Here is a 13903-nt window from a genome sequence, read left to right on the forward strand (position 1 = left end):
ATACTACCCATGGTGACAAACTTAAAACTTATTTATTCCCCTACTAAGTTCTTCATAGCTGATGTAATGGAAGTGAAAACGTCAAGTCAGCTGAGGACATAATATTTGAGGTTTCTGCTGAGGAATTAACAAGTTTCTCATAGCACAAATGCCTTCTCACCAACTTTCCTCTTTTCTGTTAGTGAACAATTTGTTTCCTAGAGTATCAGAGGCAAATTCCAAAGTGAACTGAGGCCTGAAGGCCCTCCATCCTACTGCAGCTCATCAGCTCAATTTCCCCAGACCAACCCCAGAAAGTAGATGTTGTAACAGAGGCAGGAAGAATGGTCACCGAGGATCAACTGCCCTGGATTACCGTGCTTACGAGCACCAACTGCACCTTGTTCACCTCCTCAAGTTAATGGGATTTAGAAAGGTCACGTTGTCTTTCCTAGGTAGTTAAAAGCGTTGCAACTCTGAGGGTAGGCATATATATATGCAAGTAGTTGCAGTATGTCTAATAATAAAAAAAGCAAGCAGAAAACCACTTAATTTAAGAAACAGAATTACAACTCTTAACTATTCGTTGTGTGCTCTAACATATTCCACATTATTTATTTCAAGAGAACAAGTGAAAACATTAGGTTAAAAATCAGGATTCCAAAGCATTTTCCTAAATTTGGCAGATGTCAGTGTCAAGTTCCTAGTTGCTCTGTCCTGGATATTGAATAGTTCAGATCACTTTTTAATTATTTTCTCCAAACAGAGATACCAAATACCTACCAGGTTTCAAAGCAAAGGCAATAGCTAAATCTGGCTGTATCAACTATCAACTTTTTTTTTTTTTCTTTTTGAAGTCTTCAAAGCAATTGCACACAAGCCATTGTTCAAGCGATGGCCTCCCCTCGGTAGGAGTTCAGACTTTGAAGTGTCTGAGCATTCTTCAAGGACAAAATACTCATTCCTAAAGAAAACTATATATTCTTCTCCTCCCCCAACTTCAGGGAGTGGTGAGATATTTGATGCTGCAGAATTGTGAAAACAGAGTTGGCAGGTGTTTTACTTGTTTTTTTTTTTTTTTTTTTTTTTTTTTTAAATAATAAACAATAGTAGCCAAAGTATAATGCAGCTTCTTTTTATGTAGAAAAATACTGTGACTAAAAGTGACCAATGTAGGAAAAGCTTGTAATCTTTTCAGAAACTGTGCAACTGCTTGTTGCATCCCATACACAAAGGCACCTATCAACACACTTTAGGAACTCAGTATCCAACTGTAGTATGCAGAGTTTACATTGCAGCAGTGGTTTGGAACCACAGTAGAAGTCAGATCTCTTTTCTTGGCAGAGACAAAAGAAGAGTGAAAGACCCAAAAAGTTCACAGCACATAATGTCTAAGAGCTATTCATTACTTCAAGGCCAAGACAAAGTTTTGAATCTATACATTAATGAAGTGTTCACAGAAGGATAATTTACAAGGAAAACTTCATTCAGAGTATTTTGCAAACACCCACTTTTCCACCTAATTTTTCCTTAATCTGCCACAGTACTTTCCCTTGCTGTTCAGCCTATGAATAATCCATCACTATGCCTCCACTTGTTCAATCTCCTCAAATGCCCTTTCCAAAGTGGAGAAGCATAAAGCCTTCTATCTTCCTTTTAACAAAGTTGTTCCGTGAACAATGGAAGTAAAAACTCATTTCCTACCAGTCTCTGTCACACATGGCTGAATCTCCACCACGCTAATCCCAGCTTCCTGCACATCCACTTCTCCTTTGATGCCAAGGCCCTACCAGTACATGAGCCTATGCAGACTCTTCCCATAATTGTTTTGCACCTCTTGCAGCACTCCCAACCCAGGCAAAAGATAGCATCTGCTGCATTTAATCTCAAAACACGTATTATGACGACGATGATGAGCTACCAACAGACACAGTCAGAAAATGCAATCTTTTGCTTTGTTCTGAAGGCCTCCTTTTAGTAGGAAATTAACTTCCAACTCTGCTAGGCAATCACTAATGTTTAACATACTGGTAATAGTAAATATATTGCCATTTCTTTCTCCTCCTGCTCCCTTAAGCAAACTAGACAAGAGACTCCAAACTTACTTGGAAAGCTACATACACAGAAAGTAAACTGCAAATCACATGAGACTTAATGACAGGAAACAAAACAAGCTCTCAAAATCTTCGGTCAAATTTCTTCCAAATGCTAACTGGGTGTTTTTGGAGATTGCAGGAATCACTTAGATACATATCTTTGCTAATTATGAGTACTCTCCACTAACACAAAATGCAAGGAAACCTACACAGATGAGCATTCTGAGACTTTAGCAATTCATTAACCTCCTCCTGTACTATCACCTTAGCAGCTCCTCAATTTTGGAGACTGTAATCCTCTGCTAATGGGTTTCCACCCTCAGTTTCTGAAATCATGCAAATTGTCAAGATATCTGTGAAATATTAAAAGTTTATCAGTTTTATCCAATTTATCTATGCTCGTGAGAAGATGATACTTTCTTTTTTTCAGTATGAACAGATGTTCACGGAAATAGTATAGACTATCACTATGCCCATATACACAGCAAGCTGCTGCTTTCTAATTGTTGTTTACAACATGGGAATTACCATGCCAGCTAGCGGATTGATTTAACTGACCTTCCATCAACAATAGCTGTTAGTGTGCACCTCAAAAGCAGCAATAAACTTACTGGTTAAATGCTTCCCTCCCCTCTGTTTAAGGCCAGAAGCTTTAAATGTTACACAAGCAAGCATTAAGGGTAGAACATTTAAAGAAAAATCTAACTTTCACATCTATAAACACATCACCACAACACGCCCTCCTCTTTGTATGGATCCTTTACACATACCTCTACTGAAATTCAATACATCCTATTCACCTCAGTTTATCTGTGCAGAAATTTCTCACAAATGTTTAAGGGATGTCTCACGAAAGATTCCTGGAATGAAAGCATTAGTCTTACTCCAGATCTTCTGACCCTTTTTTTCCTTCTATAAGGAAGGTGTGCTACACTTCAAGTTTTGTAGATACTTTTTTTTACTTATGGTGAGACAGATCAGTACTTCTGATTGTTCTGACTTGTTTTGAGTTTTTGTGTGGGGAGTTCAGTCACTGGCCCGGAAACCTCTGAGCAAAGGAATTTCTGGCATCTTGGTTCGAACTGGCACCAACCCATTTTCTTTTGTTCGCATTAAAGGAACCACAATACGATAAGAGTATATTTTAAAAAAATATTCATACTAATTCAAAACAAATGCATACTCAGGGGATTACTATAGGAAAAGCTTTCCTCAATCTGATTCATTTGTTTAGTGAAAAGAATTATTTATTTCAGTAAAAATCTGTAAACTGATGTTTCCAGACAAGCTGAATACCTTTCCTGCCTTCACATACAGTCCTCTAGTTTGAGATGTCAGAAGTAACAGCTAGCTACCTCTGAAGAAAATTCTACAAGCTTTACTGCTGTCAAATACTCAGATGCATGCACCAACCCAACGCAAACTAGTAGGAGCCCTAAACATAACTAAGTTGATTAAGTGCAAAGAGTTCAGCAAATGTGTCAATGTAGGAGCAAGAGAAATCATAGCAGCTCAGCGGATCACAGCACGACAGAGGTGTGATGCAGTTGAAGAGTTCCAAAATGCCTCTGTAAACAAGTTTTCAGTTCACACCACCTTGACCACAGGGAACGGTACTTTTAGTTGTATAGTGAGTCCTATCTTCTACATCTGCTCTACTTCTATGAGGAGCACTGTATTTTACAGTAGTGGATGGTCACTTCCTGAAGGGTCTAGATAGGTCCAGCAACTTGCAACCAAGTTCATGCAAAGACTGTTTATATCTTTTTATCCTACTTATCATCTATGGCATCTATAAAGTACAGTGGACAGTCACTAAAATTTCTATTTGCTGAACATAGGAAACAACAGGAGAATACAAAAGTCTAATGTAACATAGACCCGTTAGCCATTTATTTTTTTCTCTCTCCATATGGTTGAAATGAATATTCAGTCATTCATCTGGGTGTAGATACAAAGAATACAGAAGATCCAATCATCCAGTGTGAAAGTACGTTTTAGAACTGTAATTCACAAACATTTACAATGCCAATGGCTTGCTCTAGGAGGCCAGGATGTGAACTCTTATTGAAACTGAGTGGCACCAGATTGCTGTAGCTACCTCATCTTTTTTCTCAACTGTACAATTACACTAGTAATAAACAGTTATTATGCCAGTGATACAGAGAATATAGAGACAGAGCTCAGAATTATTCTCGGTGCTTAAAAACAGCAAGGAAAATTATTGAAGTCAGTTGCTATTATTTGAGTATTCAGCATTTGTAGCAGGTTTCGCTGCATTTTAAAGAATGAATACAAAATTATTCCAACTTTTATTTTATGAACATAAAATTCTTTTCCTACTGAAAAGAATAATTATTTCATTTTTTTTAAACCAAGACTATTTCCAATAAACTGTCATTAATAAAGCCAAATGCAATCATGTGAGGTTATGCTCACGTTTTACATCTTTACTGCCAATTTGAAAGCATCAAGCCAAGCAACTTGCCTTATCACTAATTTTTTAGTTAAACAAGTGCTTGTTTACATACTAAGCCACTTTTTCCTCAGCAATAAAAGCCTCCACAAGCAGCAAGACTTTTGCCTTATTACTTTCATGTAGTTCAGTTCAACAACAAACTATAAAAAAAATAAAAATAAATGCATCAACAGGGAACTGAAAAGCAGAATTCCTTCCACACTCCCCTCTGCCCCCCATTATTTTACAAACAATTTAGAAGACAGTACCTTCTTTTTCAGAAAGTCTTAAAATACACTAACCAGAAATTCAATTTACTAATGGAAAATATGAGTTTTGTTTAATGAACTTCTATGCATGCATTCCAGGGATTTCCTTGTCTAAACACTTACAGGATACTACTGTTTTATTTTTATTGCTCTTCATGACAGTTACACTAAGAGGAACAGTAGTAGGGAGAATGAGCAAGAAATCAAATTGTCCTCATGTTTCTTTAAACCATTTTTCCTGCCCGTCTCAAGCAAGCTACTTTGTAGTAAACGGTCTTCCATGTAAAGGTAGGAGAGAAATCACAAATGGAGTATCTAGCAATTACTTTTGGATCTGTTTTTCCATGTAACATTTAATACAGACATCATACACTTTAAGTTTGTACATCACAAGCAGTTGTCTGAGAAGAGCAGTACAAGAATAAGACAAAAAAGCCAAACCTACTGAGATATGTTTTAGCTGAAGATTGAAACAAAGAAGGATCACAGATCAACCTGGAAGCAACTTATCTCACTCTCGTGTAAGATGCCGCTCATCAGTTCCTATCTCAGAGCAATGTACAGCTGAAAAGAGAGCAATTTCCAGCCATCCATATAAATGATGCATCAGAAGGCAGTTACCTCGGGCAGCTTCTGAGAAGTGTCTGCTTAGGAGAGGGAGGGGCAACAGCCACTGCAACCAAACCAGAAAGACTGCCTGAACAATGAACTTCATGTTAATGGAGCGTCTGTAGGTAGTCCTTAGAAAGGACTAGAGAACAGGGGGTGGGAGTGATGTTTGAATAAAGAGGCTCTGGGATTTTAGGAATTTGGTCAGTACAGAAATGCTCTCTGCTTCGAAGTACAATCAGCTGCTTAGGATGGTGGTAAATCAGAATACAATTCCCCTTCTTTTTGCTAGAAATCACAACTAGAACTGAATGATTAGAGAAATCAATAGTGTTGTTGGTGTCAATGTGATATTGACAGGGAAATCTGCGGTACCATCCTTGTAAATTAGAAAATTTGAACAGAAATGCACTTTTTTCTTGTTTTGGAAAGACTACACATGCAGTCTTGTCTGACCAAGAGACTTTTTGTAAGTTCAGAAGCAGGTTTTGTGTGCTTCCTACGCAGGGCAAATACAGACCTTGGAAAAAACAACAAACCAGGCTGTTCTTACCAGAAGACATCTGGAAGAAAGCACTGTGAAATCCCAGGAAAAGCAGCATCATACTGTTCAAATGTAGAATGCATACTGTCCACAAATCTTTTCCTCTCTCAGTGTTAGCAGCAGTGCAGGATAAACGCAAGTGAATACTAAGTGGAAACTTTACCTTTGGATTTAACATTTTTCTGTCCAGATCTCAATTGTTTCTTTTTTCCTCAGTCACGTAGTTTCCAGTTTTCCACATATTCAGAAAATGCTTGCAGAATGACACTATGCTAATAGTGGAGGTTATAGATGGGGTACATGGAAAGCTGGTATCTCTTCATGACAAAGTAAAACATGCTATGCTAAATGTTTTGCTACCTCCTAGTATGAGATTTGAAAGAAAAAATGAGTAGGTGAAACAAGGTATTTTAAAAACATTAAATAACTGAAAACACTGTCAAACATCTTTAAGACTAGCTTGCAGAAGTAAATACTTAATTTAAATGATTTTTGCACAGAATATTCAGACGAGTTTTCTCGGGGATAAATACCTCTAATTTTAGGTACAAAAAGATGAAAAACAATAACCAGAACATTAAACTAATAAAATGTGGAACAGAATTGATGAATCCCTTGGCACTTAAAATACTTACGTATAAATTCTGCATACTTTTTCTTGTCACATTGTTTAGAAGTACTCTATCTTAAGCAGTGCAACCAGCTTTTTCAACATTATTATCTTGCCAGTCTTACAACTAAAACATAGCTGCTTTGCAGCTCCAGAATTCACTGCTGTGTCATCCACTGCTGCCCACTCAATTGCACATCAAAGGGCACTGTTTTTCCGTGCTTCAGACTCTCCCCCCTACACACACAGGTAGAGATGCAAACTGTCCTGCCACTCCATGGCAAGGAGTGAAAAAGGACTTCTACAATGTGAAGCTGATGAAAGTATTCCTGAATTTCAGTTGGAACAGCTATATTCAGTTTTCACCTTGAGCTTTTGTCCTGTGGTCTCCTGCCCTCCCATATCCTTTCAAATTGCAAATGAAGTAAAATAAGCAATAAAAAAGTCAAAGGCAGAAGTCTCCTACTCGGATGCCAATACAAGAGCTAGTCTGAATTATTACTAGAACTGAAGCATGTCGAGAGAACTGCAGCACTCTGTTTGGTTGCTACATACATAGCACACATCTCAGCAGTGGCATGTTAGAATATCAAAGGATGTTTTAGGGAGGGAAGGGGAGAAGGGGGCATGGGTTTAGGCTGTTTACCTTATGAGCTTATTCCATATGCAGAAAAATCAGCTACGAGCTTTACTTTTTTTAAACATAACTGTTGATGTTTCCAAGGAAAGGCACTGTTTGCCACGAATTTCAAGAGAAGTTGAGGTGACACAGAAATTACATACACAAAATTGAGTTGATAATCTGAATTAGTATTTGGAGGTTATTTTGAAATTCCAAATATGATCCTCAAAATGTGCCAGCAAAAAACAATTTGTTGCTGTCGACAAATTTTTTGAGAAGTTGACTGCTCCTGTGCCTGAGGAGAAGCACAGTTCAAGGTAGCTGTTTTCAGCCTCAGCAGCCCACGTAGACTCATGGAAGTGTGGATTTCAGCATTAGCAGCAGCCCTCCCTGCAGCACAGCCATAGCCGTAAAACACTGGCACTGTGCAGAAACTGCACACCTTTCACAGTACTGGAGATGGCACTGCCTGTTCCATATTTCACTTGCACTAAGGATTTTGAATGAATAGCATTACTTAAAAGTTGGTTCCAATCTAAATGAGCTATATTCCTGTTGTTAACAGCTAGTCCAAAAGCCCTGTATGTAATCTATGAAGGCTGCTCCTAAAGTAATACCTCCTATTTTATTATGTTGCCCTGTGACATCAGAGATGGATGATGGTGATGTGGTCTTTTCACCAATATTCCATTCCATTTTGCTGCCATGTGACGTAGGGCTGCAGAGGGACAGTCTGACCAAATGGTGTCTGATATGGAAGTGCGGATGAAGCAAAGGCGTCTCACTGAATTCCTCTATGTGGAAAAAATTACATCTACCAACATTCATCGAGACTTGCTGAATGTTGATGGAGACTAAAGAATGGACATAAGCACAGTAAGGCAGCAGGTGATGCGTTTCAGCAGTGGTGACGGCCATGTGAAAGACAAGCCACGTTCTGGATGTCCATGAACAGCTGTTACACCATGAAATGAAGAGCCTCTCAATCAGCTCATCAGTGGCTTATTACCAGAGAATGGTGTACAGAGCTGAATATTGGCTTCAATACTCTGGGAATGGTGATGGCAATGTTCAAATACTGCAACATTTGCACCAGATAGATCTCACAAAGGCTCACACAGGAACAGAAAGGACATTTGTATGCAAGTTTCTCAGGACCTGTTGAACCAATCCAAGGCTGAAGGTGACAGCTTTCCAGAGCACATCATTACCAGTGACAAGACATGGTATCACCACTATGAGCAGAAGTCAAAACAACCCATGAATTCCCCATGGAAGAATAGTTCAAGATGCAGACCTCAGAGGGTAAAGTGATATGCACTTTCTTTTAGGATAAAAAAGGGGTGGTCCTTCTGAATTTCCTGGAATCTGAAAAAAACTATAAACTCTGACCACTGTAAGCAGAAAGCACAACCTTGCATAGTCAGGCCAGAAAAGATGACAACAGCAGCCCTATAACCAGTTTGAAGACTGTGGAGTACACTGCCAATCTTGTCTGGACCATCCTACCAAACCTCCCCTTATAGTCTGGATTTGGTGCCTTCTGACTTCTACCTATTCAGGCCAAGGAAAGGACGACTGCATGGGAAACAGCAGTTATGCCGTCATGGCAGCTGTGAAACAGTGGGTCATCTCTGCTGGAGCAGATTTTTTATGAGCACAGCATACAGGCTCTGCTTCATTGCTAGCAAAAACGCATAGCTAACGGTGCTATGTTGAAAAATAGCATTTTGTAACTGAGAATTTGCTCTGTGAAATAGTGGTACTTGGTCTTTTACTTCAATACAGCAAATACAAGAACCCTCAATACAGCAAAGAGTGAGAATATACCATTTCTTCTTTTTTTCTTTTTTTTTTTTTTAAATACTAGAAAGTACTCTTGCAATGTCAAGTTTTTATCCCTGAATCAAACTGCATTGAAATAGCCTACTGCATTTCAGAAATAAAGTGCTTGAACTCACCCAGAGATGTCAGCTCCTTGCAGCCCACTATACAGCTGTAATTTTGCAAAGGAAATTTCAAACTAAACCGCAGCTAGTTGAAAACTACTGCTTACATTGAACATTTCTCAGAAGTGTCTTTTTATTTCTGGTTTTTTTCATTGCCAATTCAAATCTTATTTGAATCCATTGGAATGCAGTTAAATATTAAAAAAAAATATCTGGGTTTCTCTAAGGTTAACACTTGCTGACTCCTCGAGCACTCTGATGCAAGTTAATTCCCTCACAGGTCAATTGCTGAAACTGTATCTTCTGAATATAATGTCAGTAGAGTTACCCAGATGAAAGGCAATTCAATTAACGTGGTCAACTTTTCAAGAAAGCAAATTAAAAGCACTCGAAATAAAAATTCCATCTGCACAGCTGTAGAGGGAGTAAACTATAAAGTCTGATGAACAGCTGGAAAGACGAGCCTTCATCTAGCATACCTATGCCTGTAGCAAACATCTGACTCACATTCAAACTTATCTATTTCTTCTCACTAATAAGCTCTGATTTTAATTGAAACCAAGCAGAAAGACACCACTGAATATACACACGTGGAGAACTACAGAAACATTTAGGATGGAAGGGATCTCTGGAAGTGATTAATCCCACTCTTTACTCAAAGTAGGGCTAACTACAGCAGGTTGCTTATGGTTGCATCCAGCTGGGTTTTCAGTGTCTTGCAGCACAACTTCTCTGGGCAGCCTATTCCACTGCTTGACTACTCCCATAGTTTTTGGGATTCTTTTTCCTTTCTTTTTTAATTTTGAGTGCAACTTTCTGTATTTCAGGTTGCGTTCACTGCTTCTTGCCTCGCTGCAGAGCACAGAGAAATGTCTGCATTCCCATCAAGTATCTCTCTATACACACAGAAAAGTTCGCCTGACTCCAAACCTTCTAATCTCTAAATTAAAAAGTACCAGCTCTCAATTTTTCCTCATTTTCTGATGCTCTAAAAGCCCCTCTGTGGCCCATCATAGACCCACTCCAGGATGCTCAACTAATACTTAATGGAAGTAATTTTTAAATGTTTTTTTCCCTCCTCTTCTCCTTTTGAGATCAGTTCAAGAAGCTTTGAAGACAACACAGTCGTTTTGGAGTAAATTAAAGATATAAATTACTGGACCTTTGTGTGATATTCATCCATTTATCCTGGATGCCAGATCTATGTCACTTAGTGTTAAGCTCCATCCTGGCAGGCAATTTTTGTTAGGTAGATGAAAATTTGAGATTGCTCATAGAAAAAGATTCAAGTGATCAGTTTAAATTTAAGAGCAATACCTGTAACATAATATTCCTAGCATTATGCTACAACTACACAAAACTATTTTCATCTCTTAGCTATATTACTGAAACTGCACTTTAAGATTTCTATCATCTTGCTATTTAATACACAAAAACATAAATTTATTAATTAGAGAAAAAAAAAAAAAAAATCACTCCTGTCTACCAGTGATGTCATTCTCTTTCCAGTAAATATAGTTTTGGAGAATAGAGTGATTGTAAGGCACTCAAAAAGCTCTAATTAGAAATCAGGTCAACTGTAAAATAACCACAGCTTCCACTTGCACCTAAAATAAGACAGCAAACAAAAGGCTAGAATAAATCCAATACAACATCTCTCATATACTCACTATAACAACATGCGCTATTGTCTAACTAAATAAGTAATTCACAAGAGCAGAAACGGAACTCCTGCTCTTTGAATGTTATTCCTGCACTCATTTCTTTCTAGAACTTTCTGAAAGTTTCTACTTTTCTACTTCAATAAGCTTTGTACCTCTTGGTACCACAGTAAGCTGGTCAGTCTGAATAGAAAGAAATAGCAGCAATTACTTTGAGAAGTTTGGCTCGCTTCCATGATGGAAAGAATGTGCATGCTCAGCACTAGAACTTCCCCAAGCTCATCTTGGCTACCTCAGAAAGATTTTCTCACTGTTGCAGAGGCAGTCAACTTAGTCAATAGCTGATCTGAAAGGTAAGGAAGACCTTCAACTTGAGACAAATCCCAACCTTTCCGCAACAAGTACACAGCTGATGAAAGAGACAACAGAATTCCTGTTCATGAGGTGACATCCGACTGAGCACACTGGGAGCGGGGGCTGTTGATGAGAAGTTTTTAGGTGGATTTCCTAAAAATAATCTTCTTGCTTGTTCCAAAGGGTATGTCAGGGAAAACATTTAATTGTGATACCAACATTAAATTACCACTGTATTAGCCGAAGGAAAGAATACAGAATACAGCCATTACTGCAAACACGTTTAGGACCAAGCTCTGCTCTTCTGCTACCGGCTTTCAGTCTGAAGTCATTGGAAACACCATTTTCTCCATGTGTTTTGCAAATAGAAACCTGTCATTTTTTCCTCCCATCAAGCTTTTTTCCTTAAACTGCTAAGTACTGGGATCTTAAATTGTCTATCCTTAAAAAACCATTTTGTTCACCATTTCAGTTCCTTTAATACGGCACATTTTAATGACTTAAGACTAGTATTTCAAAGACAACCACTCTACCATTTGCACAACAAGAAAGAGGTCCTGGTTCTAGCATATTGCAAATTATTTCCCCAAAGAAGAAATATATAAATGTTTAATGTACAAATTTTCACTTTAAAAATAAAAAGTGGAATTTACTACCTGAGCACTAAGCTTCCAGAATGATTCTCTTTCACAACAAATTCTGATTTACCTTCTGAAATTGCAAATCATATCTCTATGCTTTTAAATTTAAGGCAAGTCAACATCCTGATATTTTTTTTTTCAGCCCCTGTCCACTGTTAAACACCCGTATTTAAAGAACCAAAAGGGTGAGCATCAAACAAGCAACCAGTGCTCTCAGCACATTTAGACAAGAGAGCTTCACACCGTTTACTACGATGGTAAGGCCCTTTTTAAATAAACGTGTGACTCACTGTTTGTTTTCTTCACCAGGAGGTGGAGTCTTGCCATGCCCCTCCATTACAAAATCCTCATGTTCCATCTGCAAAGGCAAGCATTGCAGGTCAGAATTGGTGAAGCAAAACGCAGATCACCTACAGTGGCTCTTTTCCATATGCAACAACTTAAGGCAGCCACTTTATCAGAGCAACTGGTCCAGAACAGACCACGTAGTTTCTTAGCAACATACGTTCATCTCCATCCCCATTGCTATGGTATCATATTCTTGCACAACTCTCAGAAAATCTTGCATGGGAAGAAAAATGATTTAATGGCTACAGCAGAAGACTTATCAGTCATTTTACAGACATCCTTCGTTATTCTGAGTAAGTAGGGTTTCTGTCGCTTCTTCTTCGTGTATAACGTAAGAATTTAAAAAAAAAAAAAGGCAAAACAAACAAACCCACAGTTGTCTATACACGATCTCTCAAAAAAGTTTTCTTTTCCTCGTAAAAAACCTAATTAACTACAGATAGAAACTGCTGTAAAAAACAGACTACTTGTTGTAAAAATATATTTTTTATATGAAAGACTTTCACTGCACATATCTAGCTTAGTTAGCAGGGTAAAAAAAGAGGCCTGAGGGAACCTCAAATAAATGCTGTTCCAATGACAACATAAGGTAGGCATTTCCTTTGGCTCACATGATAAAAGATTCCAAGGGCACTAAGGAAGTTTTCTGTTTAATTGTTTGCTCTTTAAATATAATTTTAGCCCACATTTTCAGTAATTTCTTCATTGAGAAAGAGGAATTGTATTATATTTGTTCATTAATTATGCACGCTTCATTTAATTACTTCATTCAGCCAGAAGCTCTTGCAAAGGTAGCAGAATATTCTTCTCTTTCTACAGAAATTTGACACATGCACTTAGTATTTTATAGAAACATCCAGGCATGGTTAGTAATGCTGTACTTTATATGAAGTCAGCAAGCAGGCCACAGTGCAATGTTTAACAAGCTGTGCAGGAAATAAAGCAAATAAATCGTGATCACACACGAATCCATGATCCACTACGTTACACTAGGAATGGAAAGGAAAGGAGGGCACTATTCTGTCTGTAAAGATAACATAATTTAGTTACTTCTTTAAGGATAAAAACATCAACAAACAAACACACACAAAAAAAAAACCCACAAACCAACCAATAGCCACTACCCTAGCCTTTCCCTAGCGTCCCTCCCCTAAGAAGAGAACTTCTACTCATCTCTGTCTTGATCACATTGACGAGTGAACAATGCTGACAAAAAAACCATTATCTGCACAGTATCATCTAACAAGGATAACAGAAATTACATTTTTCTCCTGCACAAACACAGTCCTAAGTAAACACCAATTGAATTGAGAAACTGAGAACTACATGCTGGTAACAACATCCAGAAGACAGTCGATCAAGTAAGCATAAGGTAATTTCACATTTGTAAACATGTACCCATGCAACCTATAGTCAAAACAGTAATTTTGTTTTAAAGCATAGTTTGAAAGCAAAAAAGAAATGTGCAAACAACTTGCAAATAGTTTAGTGAACAATTTGCACTTTTATGCATGTATTCCCACCACAACAAACACATTCATATCTGGCTGTACCTCAGCCTACACTTGCTTCTCAAGAATTCTAACATCTGCTCTCAAACTGTCATGTGAAAGGTATTCCATCAGTTGAATTGTTGCAAATTTAAAAATAAAAAGATGGGATAGCAGATTTGTGGAGGCACACCAAAACAGGATGGTTCTGTCAGTGAGAGTGAAGCGGTTAATAAGTTACTTTATACAACCTGAAATAAGGAGGTACTCTCA

The 13903-nt window shown here is 38.0% G+C and overlaps 1 protein-coding gene across 13 annotated transcripts in view; it reads right to left on the reverse strand.

Annotated features, from left to right (window-relative positions):
• The window catches only part of TNRC6B (trinucleotide repeat containing adaptor 6B), a 141649-nt gene that overhangs the window by 89213 nt on the left and 38533 nt on the right, over nucleotides 1-13903 (reverse strand). For 5 of the 13 annotated variants that reach the window (XM_085225999.1, XM_085225983.1, XM_085226007.1 and 2 more), the window contains one exon: nucleotides 12083-12150. The exons of the other annotated variants lie outside the window; for them this stretch is intronic. In XM_085225999.1, the coding sequence (XP_085082125.1) occupies nucleotides 12083-12150 (68 nt within the window). The remainder of the gene's footprint in view (nucleotides 1-12082; nucleotides 12151-13903) is intronic. 13 annotated transcript variants of the gene reach the window in all.

This window comes from Meleagris gallopavo, chromosome 1 (genome assembly GCF_905368555.1).
Source record: "Meleagris gallopavo chromosome 1, MGAL_WU_HG_1.1, whole genome shotgun sequence".
NCBI lineage: Eukaryota > Metazoa > Chordata > Aves > Galliformes > Phasianidae > Meleagris > Meleagris gallopavo.